Here is a 27,677-nt window from a genome sequence, read left to right as displayed (position 1 = left end):
GTGCGGTTATGGGGAGGAGCAGAGGGAAACAGATATGTGTGGCTTTGGGAGGGATGAAGGTTTGTATTGAGGAGAAATGAGTGCTATCCAAAGAGAGGGGCCTAAGAATTGGGGAGGTAGGAAAGTGACCAGTCTCTGAGGGCTGATGTCTTCACTTTATGGCCCCAGTGATGTTGCCTGAGTGCACAATGGAGCTGAGGCAGTAGTGCTGTTGTGGGTAGCCTTTCGCTCACTGATGCCTTGACACAAAGGGACTGGGCTCCCCGTTCCAGACCTCACGACCAGTGCACAGTCCTGGTTTCACCAACACAGGATCCCCCTGCATATGAATCCCTTCTCGCATTCCTGACCCAATGTACATTTCTGGCCTCGCTCAACATTGCCCCTGAATCCCCCATTTTTCACTACTTGCCCATTATGGTCCCTTTGTAGACTCCTCTTCCCCCTGTTCTCCCCAGACTCTCTGCACAGCCTCCTCTCACTCACTGCATGCCCCCAGCTGTCCAGTTTACCTCCAGACTTTTATAGGTAACTAAATTTAATATACATATGTTTCCTTTTAACTCTGACAGTCACATTCCACAATTTAATATCTATACATTTACTTGTTTGCCCATATTTTTTTTTTAAATAGTTAAAATAAAAAAACACCCACTCCTGTATCCCAGATAACCAACTGCTGTGACACTGTTTCTCTTAGCTCTCTGGCACCAGAAAGCAACAACACTGGAAACCATGGGAGAGGGAAAGAGTGATTCTTCGAGTGTCTGGACATGGCCATTCCACTGTAGGTGTGTGCGCGCCCCGAGCACAGTCGCCAGAAATTTTTCCTTCAGTGGTACCCATTGGGTTGGCTCTGGTGCTGTGTGCTCACAGCACTGGTATAAAGAGCCTGGCTGACCCTGCGCCCCTTCAGTTCCTCTTTACTGCCAATGATGTTCGCTGGAACTGCTCTGCATGCTATGGCGAGCCGTTCTTAGAGCTCTTCGTTTTTATTTGTTTGTTCATATTGTGTATAGTTAGAGTGTGAACAGTTGCTTAGTTATATAGTTTAGTTGGTGCTTCTCCATCAGTTAGTGGAGTTTTACCTGGAGGCATTTGCTGAGGCCAGAGACCTGTTGTCACTTTCAGTATCACCGGCAGTACAAGAATCTGCAGCATTGGTGCCAGTGGGCAGGAGGGAACATGTAGCCCCCGTCTGTCCTCTGGTTCCAGACCCTGCAGTGCCTCTAGAGAGAAACTGTCGTGGCTGGCCCCGACGCAAGCCTCCTAGCCTCAGCACCAATTCCTGGCACCAGTAGGAACCACACCATCATGATTCCTGGAGGAAAACTTGTTAGCTGATTTGGGGATTAGGTCAAACTCCTCCCATCCAAGGAGTTGCCCTTGTTATCCCTCCAGCCATCCAAGCCCCATCATGGACCCCAGCACAGGTGTGCCCACCGCATCCTTGGTCTAGTGGTCACTGTTCGCCCTTTTGGAACCCTTTGGAGTTTGCCCCGATGCCAGGGCCTCATTCTAGAAGCTCTGACTTGGAGGCTTCCAAGAGAAGAGTGTCTCTGTCTCATTGGGCAGTGCCCGACCTGGACTTCGGCATTGAGCCCGGTATTGAACTTGAGGATGCGGATCTGTGGGATCCCGACAGTGCAGAAAGAGAGGAGGAGGTCCTCTGCATGTGCAGACTGCCTCACCCTCCTCCCTGGATGAGGCAGTGTCGGGGTGGATGTGTCGCCTCCTCAAGATGATTATAAGGCCCACTGGGAGCTATTGAAGAGCTTGACCTCAAACAGGCTTGCAAGCAGAGATAATGAAAGAATCCTCCCATAGCCTGGTTGACATCCTGGTTGCTGTGGGCATGTTGATAGTGGTTCTACCTCCCAGTGAGGCCATTATGGACCCAGTGAAAGCCCTGTTGCAAACCCCTGCCTCCCTTCCCCCCACATCGAAAAAAGTTATGAGTTCCTATATTCTCATCTCTCCTTCCTGCCCCCTGGGGACCGTGCTGGTCTCAGCGGTCAATGAATGGGAGAGACAGGGCCTACAAGGGGCAACTCCTAAAGCAAATGACTCCAAGAAACTGGACCTTTTCAATAGAAAGGTTTATTCTACCGGGGGACTGCAGCTTAGGATCGCCAGCCAGCAGGCACTGCTGGACAAGTACAACTTCAGTGTGTGGGACTCCATGTTGAAGTTCAAAGACTCGCTTCCCCAAGAGTCCAGGCAGGAGTTCTCCTCACTGGTGGAGAAGGGGAAGGTGGTAGCTTGGGCCTCCTTGCAGGCATTCCTGGATGTGGTGGACTTGGTGGCCAGGTCCATGGCCTCCGCGGTGGCCATGTGTTAGAGCTTGTGGCTACAGTCCTTCAGTCTCCTGAGGTCCGGCAATCCCTACAGGACCTCAGGGGTGGTCTCAGACCTATTCTAGGCCTGTGCCGACTCAAGGGCTATGTCAAGAAACTGAAGTTCTGCACGGTCTCCCTGGCTGCCATTATCCCCTCCCTGGATCCCAGGGACTGGTACTCTACTCTCGATTTAAGAGATGCCTATTTTCTCATTTTGATCTTGCAAGGCCACAGAAGGTTCCTCAAGTTTTTTGTGAACCAGGCCCACTACCAATTCCCGGTTCTCCTGTTTGGCCTCTCAGTGGCCCCAGGGGTGTTTACAAAGCTCATGGCAGTAGTGGCGACTTTCCTGAGAAGACGAAGTGCAAGTCTACCTGTATCTGGATGACTGGCTAATCAGAAGCCGGTCCAAGACTCAGGTAGAGTCCAGAATCCACCTCATACAGTCGAATTGACAGGCCCAGGACCTGCTGATAAACCAGCAGGAGTCTATTCTCACTCTGGTGCAGAGGATAGAGTTTATCAGAGCTGTGCTTGACTCTACCCAGGCCAAGGCCTTCCTCCCAGAAGGCCGTTTCACACGATCATGTCACTAATGGCACACATCAAGGACCACCCCATTAAGTTTTTGTCTGAGATTTTAGGTCACAGGGCTTCATTCATGTACATGGTGCAGCATGCAAAACTATGCCTCAGGCTTGACTGGCCTTGGTCTGTTCACTGAACCGCCACCATCTAGACTCTGTGCTCACAGTGCCTTCCCCAGTCCTAGCCTCCCTCAATTGGTGCCTGGACAGTCTGGTGGGTTGCTCAGGTGTTCCCTTCGCCTGGCCCCAACCTTTGATTTCTGTGATCTCAGACATGTCAGAGCTGGGTTTGGGAGCTCACCCAGGGCCCCTCAGACCCAAAGCCTGTGGTTCCCAGAAGACACATTTATATCAGAGAGCCCAAGGCAGTTTGTCTGACCTGTCAGGTGTTTCTGCCTCACATTATGGGCAGGAGTGTGCTAGTGTTCATGGGCAACGCTGCAGCTATGTTCTACCTCAACAAGCAGGGAGGGGCTTGCTCTCTCCCCCTCCCCGTGTCAGGAAGCAATTTGCCTGTGAGAGTTTTCCATAACCTAGTCAGTCCACCTTGAGGCTTCTCACCTTCCAAGAGTGCAAAATGAAGTGGCAGATTGCCTCAGCAGGTGTTTCTCCCGTCACTACAGTGGTCCCCTTGCCCGGATATTGTCAGGGATGTTTTCCAGCAGTAGGCGACTCCCCAAATAGACACTGTTTGTGACCAGACACAACAGAAAGTGTCACCAGTTTTGCTCCCTATGAGGCCACAGCCCTGGGCTCGCTCACGAATGCCTTTTTGCCCCTGTGGACAGTGCACCTGTTCTATGCTTGCCCCCCATCCTGCTCATGCACAAACTTCTGGTGAAAATCAAGCAGGACAGGGCACAGGTCACTTTCATGCTCCCTCTCCTCCCAGACCTGATATCCCAGAATCACAGTCGTCTGCTCCATGCTAACCTCAGCATCACCATCCACTTTGATGGCCTGGAAGCTCTGTGAATAAATAGTGCTGATTTGGTCTACTCAGACAGGTCTGCTGGGTCCTATTAGGTAGCAGGAAGCCCTTTACCAGGGCTATGTACCTCTCCATTTGGGCATTCCAGCGTGGAGTCTCACCCCTACAGTCATCGCTGCAGGCTGTTCTTGAATATTTTTTACACGTGAAACAGCAAGTTTTAGTGATTTTATCAATTTAAGGTTCATCTCATAGCGATTTCAGCATTCCATCCTCCCTGGTGAATAATTGATCTGTTTTTTCACATGAGATGGCCATTTGTTTCCTCAAAGGCCTAGAAAGACTGTACTCACAAATACAGGAACCAGTCCCTCCATGGGACTGTGATGGGTGGACTAGGCCCTGAGGCCCCCTGCTGGAAGCCTTTTGGCCCTGTCACACCCCGCCCCAGAAAAGGGCAACACAGAGGTCCTCAAAGCTGTCTAGAGTGGCTATGTGGGAAGCAGCCCATTAGGGCCCAGCAGGTCAGTATAAGAAGAGCTGCACGGTCAGACCAAGTTCAGTTCCTTGCTAGAGCTGGAGGAGCATGGATGGTGTGTGGCTGGCTGGCTGGAGCTGCAGGACCTCAGAGTAGTCCAAGGTAGTGCTGCCAGAAGCCATGGAGAGCAAGAAGGAGCCCTGAGCTTGGTTGCAGGGACTCCATCAAGACAAGGCCCTGAGGTAAGGGTGAAGACGGCAAAGGAAAGTGGCCCAGGGAACTAGATCAGTAGAGCAACTTATATAAAGGGACACAGCAACAGCTGCTATCTACAGGGTCCCTGGGCTGGGACCCGGATTAGTGGGTGGGCCCAAGTCCCTCCAACCCTCATTAGTCACTGGGAGAAGTAGCTTGGGCATTGAGGCACCCCAGAAGGGGGAACTAAACTCTTTTAGTGGCCAGTCTGAAGAGCTGGGGCCAGAAGAGCCCCGAGAGGGCAAAGACTGCTTTCAGGGAAGGAGTCCTGGGGTATTGCTCTATTCTGGAGTGGGGACAAACTGAGAGAGACGTTACAGAGGGCACTGAACTGGAAAATCTCTCCAGGTAAGAGAGGCCTGGTGACGCAAACGCTGACTAAAAGGGGCAGAGATTATTGAAGCTCTCCAGGTAGATAAGCCTGGGAGAGAAGACCTTGAGCAACCTGGGTGGAAAGTGAACAGCTTTCCCTGTAGAAAGACCTGAGGGAGAAGACCCTGATCTGGAGTGAGGGATCGCCAAATCTCTCCAGGCAGAGCCAGGGCAAGCACTACTAAAAAGCTCCCTGGATAAGAGGCCCCTATTGGACTTGTACCACAAAAGGGATTTGCTTTGCTTTTCTTTCTCTCTCTCTCTCACACACACTCACTCACTCACTCTCTGAATGACTTGTCCAGAGGGCTGAGTCAGCAAAGACCCAACACAAACAGGTAGAGAGCGTGCAGGCACATGCACTCAGCCATGGGTGTGCTCCTGAGACATGAGTGCAACTCTGTACAGGAACCTAAAGCTGGTCTTGTCAAAACGGAGAGCCCCCATACCCACGTTTGAGCCACTGGCAATGTGACCCTTGTCATATCTTTCCTGGAAAGTGGCCTTTCTGATGGCTATTATTTTAGCCATGAGAGTCTTGTAGGTCCGTACTTTTACATCAGACCCCCCCATACACAATCTTCTTTGAGGATAAACTGCAGCTTCACCCTCACTCTGCTTTCATCCCAAAGGTGGTTTCACAGTAATCCCTCAATCTTTCTGCCAGTTTTCTACCTTAAAACACACGTGAGCACCAAGTCCAGACTCTAAATGTCAGATGTGCCCTAGCATTCTACATCGAGAGGATCAACCCACTTTGTAGAGCCATCCAACTCTTCATAGCGATTGCTGAAAGAACTTGGCTCAGAGATTTTCATCATGGATTATATCATGCATTCGCACATGTTATGAGCAGCAGGTGTTCCACCATCAGCTATTCTGACTGCACACTCCACGAGAGCACAAGCATCAGCATTGCTGGCTCATGTCCCTATTCAGGACATTTGCAGAGTGGCAACTTGTTCATCAGTGCATACATTTTCTACTCATTATGCCATTACTGAACAAGCTAGGGATGTTGCCAGTTTTGGTCGAGAACTCCGATTCCGCCATGCTATGCTACTGCTTGGGAGTCACCTAAAGCAGAATAGGCATGTGCAAGCAGTTGAAGAAAAAAATGATTACTAACCTTTCCATAACGGTTGTTCTTTGAGATGTGTTGGATATGTCGGTTCCACAACCCGCCCTTCGTACCCCTCTTTTGGAGTTGGCCCGAAGGAAGGAACTGAAGGTCTGCGGGGTCAGCTAAGCCCTTTATACTGGTGCTGTGAGCACGTGGCACCAGAGCTGACCGGACAGGTACCACCCCAAGGGAAAAATTTCAGGCGACAGTGCTTTGGGCGTGTGCACACCTCCAGTGAAAGGTGAGGTTATGGAAAGGCTGGTAACCATTTTTTGTGTGTGCTGAGGGGATGGGGATAAGTCACTTGCAAATTAATTTTCAGATTTACAAATATACTCCAGATACTCTGGTGAAGCAAACTAGTTTTAAAGCCCAGCTTAGCTGGCTAGTGTACAGCCTGTACATACCAGTGAATCTGAACCTAAAAGTTAGTTAAATTTTATAAAATTGATTTGAGGTTGATGCTACAGATCTTCAAATCACTAGATATATTACATGGTAATATTTCCTTTAGGATTCTTATTTAACATAGTATGAATTTTTTAACAATTTAAAGATGAACTACGTTAGGATGGAATTTATATTGAATAATTTAGGGGTAGCAATGTTTATAACTATAGCAATGTTTTAATTTTAGTGACACCATGAGACGGGCAATATGGATGTGGGGGGGAATTATTATCTTTAAAAATCAGTTTCTTCTGGGACCACAAAAACTGTAATGCTTGAATCATAATTGTTTGGGTGATAGCATGACATCACAACTGAGCAGTGGTAAGGTTGTTTGGTTGCCTCAGTTGTATGTTTACATACTTAAATGTGTTTGAATTTTCTTAAGCCTAATTTTAAACTCTGAATTAACTGTGTGTGTGTTGCTTGTTTTTTGCAATAATTACATCATCAACATAGTACTTTTATCATTAATTATTTGTATGTACCCACAACTTTAATTCAATTTTAATGTAGATTTTTGTCTGGGAATCTATGTAGTCCTGTAAATGTACTAGGCTCTTTACAACTGGTAAAACACACAGTAGAAACAAAGAGTGAAATGGAGTTCCGTCTCTGATGTGAATTCACAAATATATCTAGTACTGGTGATGGACAAGCAGTTGTATATGGAAATAAGGGCTGATAGACAACACTGAACAATGGGATTTCAGACCGAGGTGAGGGGAGGACAAAGATTAAAATATTATAATTTTAAACATTTTACATATGTATCATGTTACAGAGTATGATGAGCATCTAATTGAATCTCCGTTGCACTCATCCTTGCTCATTTTATTTTCATTTTTCAGGACTGATATTTTGGTTTCCACACAAACTTATTTGCTGGCTTTTCTTTCCTTTCTCTACATAAATAGTTGAAGCAATTTGTTTTACACAGATACAGAAATTGCCTCTAAAATTTAAAGTAGGGATCTGAGATATTTAGTTTTGCAGTCTCCAAACCTGGTATAAGAGAAATATTGTTTCTATGACTGGAAATTTTGTCCAGGCACAAAATAGTATACTATTCATATTTTGTAAAGCTGTACATGGTGAAAAATAGAGGTGTCCCTCAGACTTTTTTTTTTTTTTTTTTAACCGAATTACACTCAAATTTCTGAATGGATATTTCTTAGCTTTTCCCCTTAACCTACATTTTTTAATCACTTTTTTTGTGTTTGGACATTTTCCTTTTTGAACTCAGAACTCATATTTTGATATACTACTTTCAAAATATCAAGTGAGACCTACTGGAATTGTGAAACAACAAATGTTCTGTGGGCACAAATAAAGGAGTTTTTTTCAATGGTGCTAATTAAGTAGAACAGCGCTTGACTTGCTTTGTGATCCTAACTATTTCATTCCTCCACTGTCTCTAGGATTCTCTAAAGAGGAGTTGACTAGCCTTCAGAGCATTAAAGGAAAACCTCACATTAGTCAGACACAGCTTTCACCTGTCCATCTCTACCTGACTGATCTGGACCAATTTTTACACCACTGGGCTGTGACAGAGGTAATACATCAACACTAATTCTAAGTGACAGCCAACAAACTCAGAACTCTCTGTCCCTTTTCCTTATCCCTTGATGTCTAAAGTCCTTTCAGGAGTTAAAAAAAAAAGCTCAGAATATTATTGCTGTTAAACTGCAAGACCCTTCTGTAGCTCTCAGGCAGTATTTTGGTAAAGCTACTTAAAAAGGTAAGCATGCAGTAATAAAGTTTTGTAAAATATTACTTTTTGGAAGAGAGAGTACAGGTTTGGTGGAAAATTCTTAAACACAATCATTTGTGTTTAAGAATTTTCCAAGTGTTGCTTGTCAAAAGAAGAAATTATTGTAGAGCTCTAATTTTGAAAGAGATTTTTTGGGAGCACATTTCACTGTTAATTAAATAGCACCCTTATTATAGGTGAGTAGTATTAAGCTGACATTGAGAGTACTTCAGAATAATTTCTTCCGCTTATTCACTCAGTTTACTGGAATTAGTAGTCTTCCTGTGGCACTGTGAATTCAGTGCCTGTCTATAGGGCCATGCAAATTTGGAACTTGGCTTTATTGCTGGTCCTAGAAGGATCTGAGGTCACCAAATTTTATTTTAAGCTAGTGAACTGTGAATTGTGTGTTGTGATTTAGCTGTCTTTTATTACATGACCACCACATAACATAACTTACTTGTATGATAAAATATAACTGAAGTTGTGTGATGAAATGCGAACAGAGACTGAAAGTATTTAACAAACCTTAGTGACATGGACACTGCAGTTTTGATCCACCCATACTGAACAATGAGGTTGGAGTGCTATGCCAAGAGAAATGCTTTTTGGACAGCTGCTGTAATTAGGAATTTAGAATTGTTTATGTAGTCTTTCAAGTAATCTTTTTTTAAAGAGAGCAGACATATTTTAGACTGTTCTGTTTGCTGTAATCAGACCTACAGTGTAATTAAACCTACAGTGTAATTCATAGTCTTATTGGTGACAATATTTACCTTGGTAGAACACTGATATTCTAGATCTGTCTGTATATGTGTATTTATATAGAAGTCTGTTTAAGTATGCATATTATTTGCACATACAAAAAATTTACTAGACTAGAAATAATAGTGTTACTATCTTAAGTTTTCATACTTTTTTTTATTCTAGTCTTCCTTTTCTGGATGCTTACCTCTCCCCTGGTCAGAGATATGTTTGGATTGCGCCTCTCCTTCAGTATATACTGGAGTTAGCTGAAACTTGTCCACAAGGAATCTGGTGCATTGACTACACACCAGACATAATCTGTTCCCTGGGTGCTCTCTCTCCAGTCAGCTGAACAGAGCAGCAGCTCAGCTCTTCAGCTGTAATTTTTAATTTTCTGTCTTTTTCTGGGCAGTTTTCCTCCATTGAAAAATTTAAGGAAAAAACCTGACACAGCACAGGAGGCTTGTTCCTGGAGTTGGATGCTTTCCTGAGTGGATTTTAGGGGTGGTGATAAAAAAATGCCTAAAAGAGTGCCTAAAAGACATACATACCTCAGTGAAAGTCAGTGGGACTTGTGCTTCTGACTTTCTTAGGCACTTTTTGAAAATTCCATCCTACTTGCCAACGTCCTTTTGCTTTCCCTCCACAAGCCCGGCATAGCTGTCAAAGAAAGTGCTCCATCTTCCAGGATACTATCTCAGAAGACCCAGAAAAGGAATTCTGTCACAATTGCTTCCAGACCATGAACCCTTGCTCAGCAAGGTTGAGGTGTTTTCTTTGATTGTCCATAGCTTGTTGTGGCCTTTGTATCTCTCATGTTGGTCAAGACAACTCAGCTAGGGCAGTTCACTGTTCCTCAAGGTCTGGGACCTAGCAGGCTGAGCTATCATATTTGAGTAAAGTCTGAAATTCACCCAGATTCCTGGGTCTCAGACACTTCTTGATGGACAGCTCCAAGTTCTTTCTCAGGTTCTCAAATGGATAATGGTCCCTTAGCAAGAAGGTGAGTATCTTCTCCGACTTATTCTTCTCACAAAGAATATTTGGGCTCAGGAGTGCCTATAATGAGGTTAGCTAGGGCTCGTCTCTCTCTGGGGTGGCAGGGACCCCCTCTCTGACTAAGTTTGGGAGGAGGTCTAGCAGAGAATTAGTTCTGCTGCAGGAGTCTTCCTCCGCGGCCTTTGTGAGGGCAGAAACAACACAGTTAGTCGTCAGTCCAGGCCCTGGGTCAGGTCAGGTCAATGGTGAGTCAGGTGCTTGGGCCCTCAGACCTGACGTAGTGTCCGGAGGGGCTCGTCTCTCTCTGGGGCTGTGGGGACCCACACCGGTTCACTATAGTGCCCCTCTGCATTTCCTCTCTAATTTGCATGTCAGACAGAGACTTGAGGTCCCCTATAAGGGCTAAATCCTGTAAACAAGCACTGTCTAGGAAGTATAAATTATTCCCAGACAGGTACAAAAATCCCCAAATACCATAAAAACCAAAGTAGAGTGAAAAGACATTCCAGAGTCTCATCTTTTTCTGTCATCTTCCCCAAGGAAGGGGAAGCGTATGTTTCAGGTTATAACTCTTAGCTGGAGAAATAAGAGGTTTTTCCTTACAGACATGCTTGAGAGCTTGGGGAGAAAGGTAGTGGTCACCATTGGGGTCCAGCCAGTTACAAAGGAGAAGCAGGCTAAAGACAAGGGAAAATACCTTCCCTCCAAAACCAGAGCTGAATTTTCACTCCTCCACCAAGGGAGAATAAGAGAACCCTGATAAGAGAAAATGTTTGAATTGGAAAGCCATGAAATATTTTATATGGTCTTGGATCTTAAATATTCCCTCTTTATGTTCCCCAAGCTTAGTGCAATAGTTTTGGTGTGGTTTTTACTGTGGTATTGGACTTTTCCCCAGAGACCCTGCAGATAGAAAAATTGAGGTACCCTCAAATGATCATTCAAAACTTTATCTTCAGTTCATCATAGCTCACTAGCAATCATGTTTCACTAGGGCCATGATGTCTTGATTCAGTGACCTGTAAAGCTGCAGCTGACAGAACCATGATGAGCTAAAGTCAAAGCAAAAGAAAATCTCTCTGGTTAGTGAGTCTGTAGTGGATGGATTCGTGCATTCTATGTGTTTGGCAGAAAATTCAGTGGCAGGAAACCAAGTATAGCAGACAGCAGATAATTAATCTAAACAAATCCTGTGTGTCAGATTCATTGGGGAAATCTTGCTGGGAAGAAGATTAATAAGGTGGTGGCTAACATGGATAAGAAGAGAGGATTCACTTTCTACTACAGCAAAGCCTACAATAATACCACAGAGGTACCAGAGAAGAACTTCTCTTGCTCCAGGGGTAAAGTCTCAGCCTGGAGCATCAGAAGGAAGTAGACTAGTGATTACAGGGAAATAGACATTCTGTATTGCAGACTGCTGTCAGCTTTTCTGTGTACTTCCTCCCCTACTTCCACTACTTCCAAAGATGAAAAAGGAGGAAGTGACTTATTTTATCCTATGGCTGAAATTGCCAAAGATATTCTTGGTAGGTACCTGCTGGACCTGTCACAGAGGTCTCTGCTCCATCTTTCCAGCAGACAGGATCTCCTATCACTGGGTCCACTCCTGGTACAGAATTACGTGAGTCAGAGTTTTGAGCCACAAGCCCTAACTAAGATGGTAAATCACCATGAAGATATCAGAGTTCCTCACAACAGCATGTAGATGTGAACCAGCAGTTTGACCTTTCTTCCTTACTTGGGATTTCACAATTCTTCCATTGGATGGCCTCTGATCTGGCTGTAGTAACGTTGTCAAGAAGTCTCTGAAATACATCTACTATTGGCACAAGTCGTCTTATTCCATCCATAGGGACAAGATCATTCTGTGTGCTCCAGTACCAGTCATTACCAAGGTATACTCTTCCTGTAAATAAATCACAGGAGATCATGCTATGTTGAGCTATATACGACTGAAAACATATTCATCAAATCCATCATCACTGTCATCTCCATACAAGGCAGGCTGCTGACTGAATATTTGCAGCACGGTGAGCATCTTGTCTTTGCACATGAACATTTGTTTAACTGGGTTGATTTGGGAGCACATGGTATTTCACGCATAACTGGTGTGATCAGTCCATCCTCCAAGACCCATCCATGCTTGATAGGGGAAGGCGTTTTTTTGGATGTGCTTGATCATCCCCATTCTATTGCTTGATAATTTGTTTTCCCAAAAGCAGGCAGACTGACGGAAAAACTGCTACTGACGCAGGCTGCATTTATGTGTGCTATCAAGAATACAGACGTCAGTGTATCTCTGCAAATGTCATAATGTTCTTCAAATGGTAAACTAAGCTTGTGAATGCCTCCAGTGCATTTATGGCTTCCTTTAGTGACTGTGTCAGCCATTCTGAGCACCTTCAGAGTGAGGAGACAGTCTTTGGAGGCTGAATCAAATACCTTCCAGTAAGATAATTTGGTCTTTCTAGCCAGCCTTCTGGTAATGTCACATCCTGAAAAGGCATGTAAACCTTGCAGTGTGGTGGCTTTTAATGGTTTGAGTGATAGGAACACATCCTGAGGGATGTTCAATGGTTGTTCCCCAGGAGCAAGCACAAAAATAGAACCTTGTGGTTGCATCTCACAGAGAGCACTAGAACATCTGTGTCTTGTACAAGAAGTCTTAGTTTAATAGCACCTTTCTCTATGGCATTGATGGCATGCAAGATAATTTGTATCAGACTCATTATAGGAACTATGAAGAAATTCCACTGAACAGAGTGAGGTGGCATTCATTACGTCATGTGACAACTAAATTCTTTGAGCAATCCTTTGCATGCTGGAATATTTTTGCTGCAGAGCATACAGTCAACTTGTCCTTTTTGCAAATATGAGACACTAGCTTCTTCATTGGGACACTGGGGATGTACGTGCACTCTGTGGTTATTAATTGGACAGGTGCAATACCATGGAATCTCTTCTTTCTGGTAATATTTTCAATTGATTCCTCTGTGTATGTATCAGACACGAGGCGGACTTGGTCATAGGTCCGGTATTTTCTCTGTAGCCTCCTAATGTAATACAACCAAACCTTGGCAGGTGTTAATAGTTTCTGGTTTTCTGAGAACTTGTACCTCAATTGTACTATCTGTGATTACTATGCTAAAAGGCCTTTGCTGGTCATATCATCATAGGTTCTTCTTGGAGTGGTTGTTCATGTCCATTCCAAGCAGGTGTGTGCGCGCGCCGCGTGCATGCCAGCCGGAAGATTTTCCCTTAGCAGCGTTTGTAGGGTCGGCCCTGGCGCCCCCTGGAGTGGCGCCACTACAGCGCCCTATAAAGGGGCCCGCCGACCCTCTATCCTCTCAATTCCTTCTTACCGCTGGTGACGGCTAGCTGGAACTTCTCTTGTGCATAGCAAATTAGCAGTGTCGTATCCTCGTGTATAGGCCATGTATATAGTTAGTATACTTAGGTCATTTGTACATAATTTTTGGTAGTTGCGGGGTCCCCCCCACGTTTTCGTCACCTGCTGGGGCATGCCTGGGTCCCCTGGGTTTAAACTCTGCAAGGACTGCGGGAAATTCATGCCCAAGAGTGACCCGCACTCCACTTGTTTGAGGTGCCTCGGAGAGGGCCACCAAAGGGACCCGGTGTTCTATCTGTAGGGGCTTCCGTCCGAGAACTCTCAAAAACAGAGCTCAAAGACTTAGTTCTCCTGATGGAGGCTGCCCTGCGGCCACCCTCGGACCCGGAACCGGCCGAGGCGGTGCCCAACACATCTTCCTCGGTGCAAAGCGCCCCGGCACCGGCATCAAGACTTAGGGCCCAGTCCAAGTCATCTAAAACCTGGCACCGAACAGAGTCGGATTATAGGAAGTCGGCCTCAGTGTGGCACCGCTCACCGTCTCCGCTGCCCGCTAAGAAGAGGAAGCCGGTGAGGGAATGGTCACCCCACCAGGACCCCCAGAGGCTGATGTCGTCCGTGGGTACAAGCAGACAGGCTGGGCTACAGCCCTCAGCTGCTCCATCAACTCCTGCACTGCAGAGAGGGCGGTTGAGTCCGGACCGGCCTAGATCCCCGGACCTTAGCGGAGACTTGCGCCTCCCCTCGACACCGGAGGCATTCGAGGTGGCCTCAGACTTGATGGGACTCCTGGCGCCGGCCTCCCCGCACCGTAGTTGGGAGTTGCCTACCCCGTCCCGTCCCCCCAGTACAATCAGGAGGCGAGCCGGCCATGCTATCACCTCCCTCCCCGCCCCGCGCTGCTAAGGTGGCACCGGACCAGATAGGAGGCTCCCTGCCACCTCAGCTCTCCAACGGCACGGGGTGCTGCTCCCCCCAGTCCTCTTACTCAGAAACTTCAGACTCAGAGGCAGACTCCTACTGCTCCAGCCAGTCTCGGAGCAGGAGATCGGTTTCGGGAGTGAGCCACCAGTGTTACCCACAGTAGCATCAGCAATGGCATCCGCCCTCACAGTGGCCGTTTTGGACCCCCTGGGCCTACCACCAGTCGGTAGGCCAGGCATTTGGTCCTTGATCAAGGTCGGCCTCGGTCTCCTTGGCGTCGGTGGCCCTGGCGCAGTTGCCTCCTCCACCAACACCGTCGCCGGGCAGGGGTGTGCCATATCCAAGTTCAGCACCCCCTAGCCAGGCAGCGGCACCGGCAGCGACTACAGTTCGGGCTCAACAGGCACCGCCCAATACGACAAGCCGCTCACTGGCGACCCCGGTACCGGTCACGGTGCCGCATTCAGAATCAGAACCGGCCCTGCAACCACAGTACCGTGTGCCGCAGGACCCCGAAGGGCTACATGCACCTGAGGAAGGGCCGATCCAAGTAATTTCCTCGTCTTCCTTCCCAGACGAAGCGGTCTCGGGCACGGCTGTGGCACTGGCCCTGGAGGACACTCGGATCCTCCAACAACTGCTCCGGTGAGCAGCTCAGAGCCTCGCAATCCAGGCTGAGGAAATCGAGGTGGACGTGGATCCGGTAGTAGACATCCTGGCTCCCTCAGAGCCATCCAGGGTGGCTCTTCCATTGATCAAGATCATAGTGGATACGTCCCGCACCTTATGGCAAACGCCAGCCTCGCTGGCCCCTACTGTCAAGAGAACGGAACGGTGTTATTTCGTCTCCTCTAAGGGGCACGAACACTTGTACACTCAACCCCCCTCCCCCAGACTCCCTGGTGGTGGATGCAGCCAACCAACGGGAGTGTCAAGGGTTTCAGGGGTCAACCCCAAAGAACAGGGTCGCCAAAGGACTCGACCTCTTTGGTAGAAAGGTGTACTCTATGGCAGGCCTACAACTCCGTATTGCCAACCAACAGGCGATCGTAAGCCGATATGGTCATAACACATGTTCAGCCATGTCGAAGTTTACGGAGCTCCTTCCCCAGGACTCGAGGTCAGAGCTTTCGGCCCTGGTGGAGGAGGGGAAACTGACCTCCCGAGCCTCTCTCCAGGCGGCCCTAGATGCGGCGGATTCAGCCTCGCGCACCCTGGCCACGGGCCTGGTCATGAGGTGAGGAGCCTGGCTTCAGGTCTCAGGCCTTCCCCGTGAGGTCCAGAAGACCATTCAGGACCTCCCCTTCTAGGGGCAGATGCTGTTTTCAGAAAAAACGGACAAGTGTCTCCATAGCCTAAAGGACTCGAGGGCCACACTTTGCTTGCTGGGCTTGCATACCCCCGTGACCCAGCACAGGCAGTTTAGGCTGCATCGGCCCCACGCCCCTACCAACCTCAGACTCGCTAGGAGCTAGGGCGCAGGCGGGGCAGAAATGGCAGGAGGTGTCACCAACGCCACTCCTGGCCAGGCGTCCGGTCAATCGAGACCGTCGTTGGGGCCTAGGCCCCCTGTTTGATGGTACGGTCGAGGGCCACCTACCTATCGAGACTCTGGATCCTTCTACCCCTACCTTTGGGTGACGTCTGTCCCCCTTCTACCGTGCCTGGTCCCGAATCACGTTGGACAGCTGGGTGCTCCGCACGGTAGAGAGGGGATATTCTATCCAGTTTTCCTGCCTCCTGCCCCACCAACCCCCCTCCCCGTCCCTCTTCAGGGACCCGTCTCACGAGCAACTTCTAATTCAAGAAGTGAAATCCCTCATGGAGGCAGGGACGATGAAGGAACGAAGTCCCTCAGGAGCTCAGGGGCAAAGGCTTCTACTCCCAGTATTTCCTAATACCGAAGGCGAAAGGGGGCCTGAGACCCATCCTGGACTTGCGGCGACTGAACAAGTTTGTACAAAGGCTCAAGTTCCACATGGTCTCCCTGTCCTCGATCATTCCCTCCCTGGATCCAGGAGATTGGTACACTGCCTTCGACTTAAAGGACGCTTATTTCCACATCGCCATAATTCCCCGACGCCGTCGGTACCTCAGTTTCGTTGTGGCCGACGCCCGTCTGCAGTTCACGGTGCTCCTGTTTGGCCTGTCAGCCGCGCCAAGGGTCTTTATGAAGTGCATGGCAGTTGTGGCGGCCTTCCTGCGCAGGCGGGGCATCCAGGTATTCCCCTACCTGGACGATTGGCTCATAAAGGGCCACACCAAGGAGCAAGTGGAGGCTCACGTGTTGTTCAACTGGCGGATCTTTCTCAATCTCAGCCTCCTCTTGAACGAAGCCACGTGCACCCTGTCTCCTACGCAACGAATAGAGTTCATGGGGCGGTTCTGGACTCCACCCACACCAGAGCGTACCTTCCGGAATCCAGGTTCCACGCAATTTCCGAGCTCATCCTCGGACTGCAACGCGCCCCGATTACCACAGCGCGGATCTGTCTCCGGCTGTTGGGTCACATGGCGGCGTGCACTTATGTGGTAAACCATGCCAGACTCCGGCTTCGCCCACTACAGTCCTGGTTAGCAACAGTATACCGCCTGGCCAGGGACCCCTTGGACTCAGTGGTGTCCATTCCCCACTTGGTGCTGATCTCGCTATGGTGGTGGCTCTACCTGCAGAAAGTGTGCATGAGCATCCCCTTCGCCGCCCCCAACGTTCCCTCTCTCTGGTAACAGATGCTTCAGATTGGGGTTGGGGAGCGCACCTGGAGAATCTCAGGACGCAGGGCTTGTGGTCGCTGGAGGACCTCGAGTTGCATATCAATGTCAGGGAGCTGAGAGCGGTTCGCCTGGCTTGTTTGACCTTCCGGTCCTACCTGGCCGGCAGATGTGTTTCAATCCTCTCGGACAACACATTGACAGTATTTTTTATATCAACAAACGGGGGTGCACGCTCCTCTCCCCTGTGCAGGGAAGCCCTCGCATTGTGGGATTTCTGCGTCCAGAATGCTACCCACTTGATAGCGTTCTACCTTCCAGGGGAGCAGAACGGCCTGGCGGACACCCTCAGCCGCTCGTTCCGGGGTCACGAGTGGTCCCTCCAACGGGATGTGGTACACTCAATCTTCCAGCTCTGGGGCTTTCCCCAGTTAGACCTGTTCGCCTTGAGGGAAAACAGGAATTGCCGACGGTTCTGCTCCCTCCTGGGCCACAGTCCGGGGTCTCTGTTGGACGCCTTCCTCCAGTCTTGGGGGGTTGGTCTGCTCTACGCCTTTCCTCCGATCCCCCTGATACACAGGGTGCTTTTGAAGATCCGCAGGACCACGCACGAGTAATCCTAATATCTCCGGTGTGGCCGCGCCAACATTGTTACACGTCACTCCTACACATGTCCGTTCAGGCGCCCCTAACGCTACCCCTCCTTCCGGACCTGATCACGCAGGACCGTGGCTCCCTCCACCACCCGAACCTGGAATCTCTCCACCTCACAGCCTGGATGCTCCATAGCTGAACCCGGTGGAGATGCAGTGCTCCCAGCAGGTCAGACAAATGCTGCTCGGTAGTAGGAAACCATCAACCAGGGCCACCTACCTGGCCAAATGGAAGCGCTTCTCCATATGGTCGGGTCAGCGAGGTCACAATCCACTGGGGGTCCCAATCCCTATTATCCTAGACTGTTTGCTCCACCTCAGCAACTGGGCCTCTCCCTGTCCTCGATTCATGTTAACTTGGTGGCCATCTTGACTTTACATCCGGGAGAGGGGGGTACCTCAGTGTTTGCGAACCCGCTGGTTGGAAGTTTCCTCAAGGGTATGGACAGGCTATTTCCGCATGTTCGTCAGCCAGCTCCTGCCTGGGACCTGAATCTGGTCCTCTCCGCCCTCTCGGGACCTCCCTTTGAGCCCCTGGCTTTGTACTCCCTGTTGTACTTGTCGTATAAGACCGCCTTCCTGGTGGCGATCACCTTGGCCAGGAGAGTGTTGGAGCTCAGGGCGCTAACAACCGAGCCCCCATACGCTGTCTTTTATAAGGACAAGGTCCAACTTAGACCTCACATGGCTTTTTTCCGCAAGGTCGTCTCACAGTTCCACATGGGACAAGGTATTTTTCTCCCGGTGTTTTACCTGAAACCACACTCTTCCAGTGAGGAGCGGAGGTTACATTCCCTGGATGTCCGCAGAGCCTTAGTCTTTTACATCGAGTGTACCAAGCCGTTCAGACGCTGGACTCAGCTCTTCATTGTGGTGGCGGATAGGATGAAAGGGCTCCCGGTCTCCTCTCAGCGAATCTCTTCATGGATCGCGACCTGCATCTGGGAATGCTACCTCATAGCTAAGGCCCCTGTTCCTCCGGTCACAGCCTACTCCACTATGGCGCAGGCCTCCTCTGTGGCATTCCTGGCTCAGATCCCAAATCAGGAGATCTGTAGAGCGGCCATATGGTCCTCCATCCACACGTTCACGTCGCACTATGCTATCTCTCACCAGGCTAGGGATGATGCAGCCTTCGGTCGTGCAGTACTCCAGTCAGCAGTGAACTCCGACCCCACCACCTAGGTTCAGGCTTGTGAGTCACCTGCTTGGAATGGACATGAACAACCACTCGAAGAAGAAAAAACGGTTACCTACCTTTTAGTAACTGTTGTTCTTCGAGATATGTCGTTCATGTCCATTCCAATACCCACCCTGCCCCTCTGTTGGAATGCCGGCAAGAAGGAACTGAGGGGGTGGAGGATTGGCGGGCCCCTTTATAGGGCGCCGTAGTGGCGCCACTCCAGGGGGCGTCAGGGCCGACGCTACGGACGCTGCTAGGGGAAAATCTTCCGGCTGGCGCGCACACCTACTTGGAATGGACATGAATAACACATCTTGAAGAACAACAGTTACTAAAAGGTGGGTAACCATTTTTTCTGGCTTAGGAAGACCATGCAAGATGTGCATTGGTTTTCTTTTTGCATTGCATGTATGCATTGTTTCACTGCATTCGAACATTGATCATGATACCATGGAGAATTTGTACTTTCCCAGAGTTTCACATAGACTAACATCGCACTGGGATCTGGACACAATCAGGAGATGAACCAACAATGACCTATTTGTGGTTTACTCAGTAATAGTCTCTTCCACCTTCACTCTGACTTTCTTCTTTGCATTTAAGCACAGCTTTAGTCTGTTCCTTTTCATTGGACCCCATAGATTGACGGAGCTTTGAATAATTCTTTGGGTTTTGTAGGCGTCATACAAGTCGTGAGCCAAAGTATCCATTCAGCTGACCTCTAAGTGTGGCTGGTTCATAGTTTCTCACCTGTCTCACATGTTGAAACTATGCTTAATGGATGCCTCCACATTTCTGCCATACTGCAGGAGAACCAAGGATTCTTCTCAAACCACATGCCATGGGACCTAGTATAGGACAAGTCTCACAGCTAGCACCTTGTCCCAATATCGTCAATTTTTTCCTGATGAAATCCCGCTATATCATGATGATTGGGGTCCAAAAAATTCAATTGTGATAAATCTGGGGTCGCTTTATAGCAGAGTTACGAAAATTTACCATTTCAAGCCAGTTAGTTTGTCTTGTAAAAAAACAACAGTTATCCCAGCATGTTTTAACACAAAAGTAGTAATATAATTACCTGTACATGAAAGAAATGTGAAATCGACTATACTAATCATTTCACAGAGGTCAGAGTCAATCTGGTTGCATGACTCCATAATTTTAAATTTCATCACTTCTTTAAAAGGGTGTCTAGTGTGGTCTGCTTACTTGCTGCGGACTGTTGGCTTCTAGTGAAGTCAAGAATGCTTCCGAGTTGGAGGATTTTGACACTGTCCACGTCTTGAGTTTCCAGCCACCTCAAACTGGCTTCTAGGTGCTTTGCTGCCTCAGACACTTTTGGTGAGGGAGTTCAGTTGCCATCATCATTGTCGTCATTAGTGCCACTGGTTTCGGGGTCTTGTGGTGAAGCTTTATTCTTCCTGTTGACATTTGCAACAATTTTGTCATCTGAGATGTGTTCATATATGGGGGAGATGTCATTTGCTGAAAACCAGTTGAGGATATTATGACGACTGTGCTCATATTCTTGAGTGCTTCTTTGGCTAAACGTACATTGTCTTCAGTGAATTTTGTAAATTCAGGCTCATCGTCATTACCATCATCGTGTGTAGATGACAGAAAAGCTGGACCAAAACTCTTTATCCAGTGTTGTTCGATGCAATGTTCAGTGATAGCATCCCAGGCTTTCCCACTGAGGTGACAGACTTTTTTCAAGTTGAGTGATGCCAGTGATGTGTCGACAGAGGAGTTGTTATCCGCTACCATCTGCTTGATCATTTCGCGATGATAGTTTTGCTTAAATGCAATATGATTCCTTGGTCCAGTGGCTGGATTTCTGATGTAGAGTACTTCAGGAGATAAGAGACTTTAATCTTGCCGTCATGACTGACAAGATTTTCCACTGGGTGGTGGGCAGGGCAGTGATCCAGTAGGAGGAGAGCTTTTTCCTCCTGCTTGAGTTTTCGCAAATGAGCCCGAACGGCTGGCACAAAAGTTTTATGGAACCAGCCTTCAAATAAGGAGCTATTCGTGCATTCTTGCTGTTGGTGTACTCAAAGGGAAGGGCCTTCATAATAAAATGATGAAAACATCTGAGAGACCTCACTTTTCCAATCATCAGAGGTCTGACTTTGTGGCTGTGAGACTTGTTGACGCAAAACAAGAGAGTGACTCTGTCCTTTCTCTGCTTAAAGTCTTCTTGTTTGTGACTATCGGTCCTGTTTGAGTGGGTGCGATTGGGTAACATTTGAAAGCATAAAACAGTCTCGTCACAGTTGTAAACTTGATCGGCTGTGTAGCAACCTTCCTTCAGCGACTATTTAAGCCCAATTGGGTAGGAATCGGCAGCCTCTTTATCAGCTGAGTGGATTTCCCCAAACATAAGAACTTGGCTTATAGTGTGCCTTTTCTTGATTCTGTCCAGCTAGCCGTTACTCGCTTTAAATTTGGATTCGTTTCCATTGATAAGACAATCAAATTTCTCTGCTTGAGCTTTCAGAATAGGGCCTGAAATGGGAACTCCTTCTGAATGAGCCTGAACAAACCATCGGTACAATGCTGAATCTAGGCTTTCGTCGTTAGCAAACTTGACCTTTTTACGCTGTAAACTAGTTTCCTCTTCAAGAACGCAGGGTAGGCTACGGAACTTTTCTTCTTTTTTCCACCCTTGCAGAGTGGACTTGATAATTCCTAGATCTCTAGCAAGCTGAGTTTGTTGTTTTCCTTTCTTTAGTTGCTCCAGGGCTTGCAATTTCTCTTGGGCAGAAAATGACTTGCGTTTGCGAACTGGCGTATTCATAACAGTAAAATATTTTTAAAAATATAGGAAATTAAGTTCATAGGCAAACATCATACACATGTACAACCTGAGAACTAAGTGCAATGGGCCTGCAGTGGCCATGAGTCACTTTATCCTATAAGACCGGAAGAACGCGGTTTATTTATAAATGTCGTAAAAAAAAGTACAGTATTCCGGCAAAACACGAACAGTATTACGGCCTTAAAGGGGAGCCAACTTATGATCGTGTTATATCCGAATTCGTGTTGTAATGGGGCGCATTATTGCGAGGTTTGATTGTACTTCCTCTCCAGCCTTGCAAAATTCAGGTAATGGGTGCACTTCTTATAGCATATAACGTGCCTCCAAGCATTGTGTTTAATCAAGTCTGCCATGGTGATATTCTCCAAAGATTCAGCCACTAGTCAGTACACTTCATCTCCCCGTTGGTGTCTAAAAATGATGAAGACCAAAGTGAAAACAGGGATTTTGCAATAAATTACTTAGGGATTGTAATTAACTATGTTATGTAATGTATGTTATCTAACTATGTACATACCATTTGCAGATGGATTCCTGTAATTTCTTGCTGGATGCTGACATCTTAACTAGTGCCTCATTAGAACTCTTTTGGCATAATACACAAAGCTAATAATCAATACCACTGAACCACTTATTTTTTTGCCATATCAACTAGAAGCACTCCTTCCATTTAAAGTAATCTGAAACATTAAAAAAATTAATCAGTTATGTTATGAGTAGGGTCCTACTAAATTCACTGTCCACTTTGGTCAATTTCAGAGTCACAGGATTTAAAAAATTGTAAATTTCATGATTTCAGATATATAAATCTGAAATTTCATGGTTGCTGTAATTGTAGGGGTCCTGACTCAAAAAGGAGTTATGGAGGTTCGCAGAGTTATTGTAGGGGGGTTTGCGGTACTGTTCTTATTTCTTCACTGCTGCTGGTGGTGGCACTGCCCTCAGAGCTGGGCAGTTGGAGAGCAGTAGCTGCTGGCAGGAAGCCGAGCTGTGAAGACAGCGTCAGCAGCCGCACAAAAGTAAGGATGCCATAGTATGGTATTGCCAATCTTCCTTCTGTGCTGCTGCTGGCGGGGCATTGCCTTCAAAGCTGGGCATCTGGCCAACAGCCGCCGCTCTCCAAGCAGTCAGCTCTGAAGGCAGCACAGAAGTAAGGATGGCAATACCACAACCCCTCTAAAATAACCTTTGACCCCCTCTGCACCTCCCTTTTGGATCAGGACCCCCAATTTGAGAAACGCTGGTCTCCCCCGTGAAATCTGGATATTATAGGATAAAAGCTCACAAAAGACCAGATTTCATGGTCTGTGACGTGTTTTTCATGGCCATGAATTTGGTAGGGCCCTAGTTATGAGCATTAACTGATAACACAGTACTGTCAATTGAGGGTCATAATTTAACTTTGTGATGGATGCATGTTTGACATGCCTGTATTAAAGTATAATTTAAAAAATTGCTATGTAAAATTTTTCTGAAATAATTACATATTTGTTCTAGGTTTGTCATGTTTGGCATCATTGTGTTGGTGGGAGAAAGGGCTTTCGAATGATACCCAACTTGACCCATTTCTGGTGATGTTGTATTATCAACATTTCCACCAACTGGGGAACCTGGAGCTATTGAGGGGAGCAATAAGACCCCCCTGCTGTGCCAGAGAGGGTGATACCATTGAAGTTCCGATTCTATAGATTTTTATGCATCAGATGACACTTCCCTTACCTGTCTATCATTAACTTGCCCATGGAATTACACGTGCTCCCAGACTGACACTTTTTATCCTCCTTACCTCTTTGGACATCTTGCTCATACAGTACAAGGAGGTCTTGCCTTTCTGATACTAGCTTACAGTGCTGGGCATCCATTTGTTGCAATCAGAGAGACAGAATGTTCATTAGAAATAAGCTGAAAAAAAGAAGCTAGTGTTTAAATATATACATACCAGAGATTAGCAAGAGAACTTATCGCATCTAATTAAGGCTCACTAGTATAAAGAAAAAAGATAATTTGGGGGTTGGGTAGTGAACTAGACTGCATTATGTTATAACCATTAGCTTGCTGCATGTGGTCATGAATAATAAGTGGAAGATTGGATAGATGTACTTTCCGGAAGGTTGCTCTTCTAAATTGTTTATAACAAAACACATTTTGGGAATTGTTTTGGTCCCCTTAATTTTGTAATGTTTCTACATAGAAGGATTATTTAAATACTCCTAGGATACTAGAAATACAAAACCAAATAAGTTTTTTTTTTAACAATTTAGTTATTAATTTTAAGGAACAACATACAAAAAAGCCTGTTTTTTAAAAAAATATGCCATTTTGTGTAAATGTTTAGATTAATCTTCATACTTGGTCATGAGAGATTAAATATAAATGCAGTAAGCTTAGCCCATTTTATTGAGCAACTAACACTTACAGTGGCTGGTGCCACTTATTAAAGCCAATTATTTAAGATTGTCCCCCTGTGACTAATACTGATGAGATTCCTAAATAAGCTCTTGAGCTTAAAGCAAGAAGAACTTCAGTTTTCATTCATTTTAACTTGTCATATAGTCCTGTGCATGTCAGTAATACTGTTCCACTACTCTGTAAATGAATTGACCCGTCAGTGTCAAGTGAAATAGTGATAACAGAAACGAGCAGTTTAACAAATGAAACAATGCGCATGTGATAATTGTTGTTCTATAAATTTAGTGTCTGACTGTGTGGCCTCTGAAAATTTTAGACAAAATGCAGTCTACCACTTTTTAATTCTGCTTAAAGTCTGGATTCCAGAGTAGTAGTCTTATTTGTCCTATACCAGGGATGACCAAACTTACTGACCCTCTGAGCCACGTACAGTAATCTTCAGAAGTTGGAGTGCCACAAGACATGGCTGCCCCACAGAGTGGCAGCTCCCCACTCTGCACGGTGCTGAAGCCCCAAGCCCCAGTGCACCCCCTCGTGAGGCTGAATCCTCGAGCTCCCTCCCTCTCCAGTCTGGTAGGTGGAGAATGGGCAGGGCATGGGAGAGCTCAGGAAGTCACACTTTAAGTGTGAAAGAGCCGCATGTGGCTTGTAAGCCACTGTTTGGACACGCCTATCCAAATAGAATATTAATGACCTGGGGGAAGGAGTAGGCAAGAAAGAGTGTACGTTTAGAGGACACAACTTTGGGGAACCCATCCATTGTCAAAAGTGTGAATAGACTGAATCCAGAAATTGTGGAAGAAAATAGAGACACTTATTGCATAAGGTACTTTACATGTAATACAAAAAAGTGTAGTGATGAGACCACCTTTTAAAAGATGGAAACAGCCTAGTCCTTAAACGGTCACAAAGTGGAAAACATTGATCAAGAAAAGGATCCAGGAGTTGATGTTGACAAACTTTAAAAAGTAATATGTGGTGGTAGTTCAGAAACTGAATACTGGTGTCACTAAACTTATTGAGGGAGCAAAAAGCAGCAAAATTGATCATATTACCATAAAAAGGGCTATAGTTGGATGTTCACTGTATGAGACCCAAAATATTGAGGGCATTAAAGAATCACATACGGTCTAGAAGAGAGTAGCAAGGGTGATGGAGTCTCAGTGACTCTTTAACATAGGATGGGAAAACTACATCGCTATTTTAAGGTGTGTACCTTTTGGATTTACATCATTGCAAAATCTTGATTTCTATGTTTTACCTCATTCCAAATCCAGATTTCAAAATTGGAGTTTAGCGATTGTTCTCATTTGGCAGATCACCATCTGACCTAGTCGTTAGTTGTTGTGCTGCAGATTGATCAGAAAGTCAGTAACTGAAATTTCCAATGCTGGCGGCTAATCAGCTTGCGAAGCAAAGGTCCTTGACTGACCGGTGACCACTGAATGTTGCCACAGCAGAGTTTGCTTATGTTCCTGCTATGCAGCCTTGTCTGCATAGTTTTTTAAAACTTGGTATAAACTCTCAGTTAAGCAATGTGATGAAACATGAATTGAAAATGTTGCTGAGGCATGGCAGGTGTTTTGAATTAGAAATAAAAATTTATTTTTATTTTAGCCCCTTTAAGAAACAACTTTAACATAAATCTCTCATTTTTATGTAAAATATCCAAAAAATAGACACTTCTACCTTAAAATAATTACTGTGGCTATGAAAGCCAAAGAAATAAGTAATAGTAGGAGCCTCAAAGTACACAAAACACTTATTAAAAATGTAGTTAAATACTTTATATTTGTTCTACTGTTCCATTTTTGTAAGTGAAAATAAATGCTGGTTTTTTGTTTTTTTTTGTACTGTAACAGGGCTTTGGCACTGATGTATCCCAGTACATCTATTATGATCCTTGGGTCCTTTTAAATGGGGAGCCTTAGTATAGAAGGTCACATGCGTGCTCCTATCATGTGTTATGAATTTAGGAATCTAGGCAATTGTGTGGGGCTTCCTGCCTATAAGGAAAGAGAGAAGAGGGAGAGACCCAGGGTCAGAAAAAGACGTGTGAGAAGTGGGGCTGTCTACATCCGTCATGTGTAAGACTTGAAAGAGAGACACTTGCAGGGAGCTGGAGCTAGTTGTGGGGAAAACTTGGCTATGTAGGGCTGGGAACTCCTGGAAAGATGAGCTTTAAGGACCGTTAACCCCATGAGTGAAAGGCTCACACAAGATCCTGAGAGACACTGAGTCTGTTCTGGGTGGTTTTGGTTTTGGTTTTGAATTTTGTTAATAGAGAGAGCTCTGAGAAAAGAACTAGAACAGTGCTGTCATTTTGGGTGTGATTTCGCCTTCCTCCAGGTGGTACATCAGCCATGAGAGAGAGAGTAAGTTTAGCTGTGGTTTCTGGATATAAGTAGCTTAGAAAAAAACATTTTCACAACCAAAAAAAACAAGATGTTCTAAGTTAGGCTTTATATGTCATACACTCAGGCCAGGAACAGGAACGGCTCTACGGTTTTCACCGCTCCAAGCAGCGCACCAAATTGCAGCTGCGGACGGCAGGGGCAGTCCATGTGCCCTTAGGGTGGCAGGCGCATTTCTGCGATGGCGGCAATTCGGCTGCAGCTTCTATGTTTAACTGAAGCATCCATGGACAGCTTAATATAGAAGCTGCTGCCGAATTGCTGCCACCGCAGAAACGCACCTTGCGCCCTAAGGGCACATGGACTGCCCCCGCTGTACCCGGCGACAATTCAGCATGCTGCTGGGGGCAAAACAACAGGGGCTGCCGCCCCTTGAAGATTGCCGTCCCAAGCACCAGCTTGGAATGCTGGTACCTGGAGCCGGCCCTGGCCAGGAAACCTTTCTACATTTGCCCCCTAACCCATGGTTGGTTACTTAGAACTAATTTTTAATATACATTGGACCTTAACAATGTTTCAGAACTACTCTAAATCCTTAGAAGTACATCACAATGTACTGTGTAAATGTATGTCACACTCTGCATATATTTTTTTCAGTCATTTATAACTGTAAATCACATTGCTGTTCTCCTTTTCTAATTTATTGGATTGTGATTTCAGCCCCGCCACTTTTCCTTCTTATTGCCATTCTGAGTAGTACGCTCCTGCAGACTGCATTCATCCTGTGCCCTCTTTCTGTCTAGATGTGGGCTTTTTTTGTTGGTTGGTTTTTGTTGGTTTTTTAAACTCTGCTCTGTGGATGCTTTTTCTGGAGGAATTGAATTGGGAATGTTTTTCATATCAGGCTCTGTGAGTTTAGCCAAGCCATTACAATAAGATCTCTTGTTATAAGCATCTTCTCCAACAATTTAGACCACTGTTAATATTGCCCTGTCAAATCTGTTTACTTCAGAGAGAGGAAGCAGCACCTGACAAGAGAGTACATTGTCTGGTAAGGTACGGTGCTCCGGGGGATGCTGGCTTAGCTTTAGAAGACAAGCTTCATTGCCTGCCCCATCATCTGAAAATTTCTCATTTTCGTCACTCTGCAGAAACGTGATACTGGATAGAGTTCTGCTTGCAACACAGTCACCTCACATAGTATCTTGGGAATTAAGAGCGCTATAGCCTGT

At 46.5% G+C, this 27,677-nt stretch overlaps 1 protein-coding gene across 6 annotated transcripts in view; it reads left to right on the top strand.

Annotated features, from left to right (window-relative positions):
* Positions 1-27,677, top strand: part of TEX10 (testis expressed 10) — a 131,182-nt gene that overhangs the window by 72,231 nt on the left and 31,274 nt on the right. For all 6 annotated transcript variants that reach the window (XM_050938146.1, XM_050938147.1, XM_050938149.1 and 3 more), the window contains one exon: positions 7,957-8,090. In XM_050938146.1, the coding sequence (XP_050794103.1) occupies positions 7,957-8,090 (134 nt within the window). The remainder of the gene's footprint in view (positions 1-7,956; positions 8,091-27,677) is intronic.

This window comes from Gopherus flavomarginatus, chromosome 2 (assembly GCF_025201925.1).
Source record: "Gopherus flavomarginatus isolate rGopFla2 chromosome 2, rGopFla2.mat.asm, whole genome shotgun sequence".
Taxonomy (NCBI): domain Eukaryota; kingdom Metazoa; phylum Chordata; order Testudines; family Testudinidae; genus Gopherus; species Gopherus flavomarginatus.
Note: the sequence above shows the minus strand (reverse complement) of the source record. Positions and strands in the feature narration are given on the sequence as shown.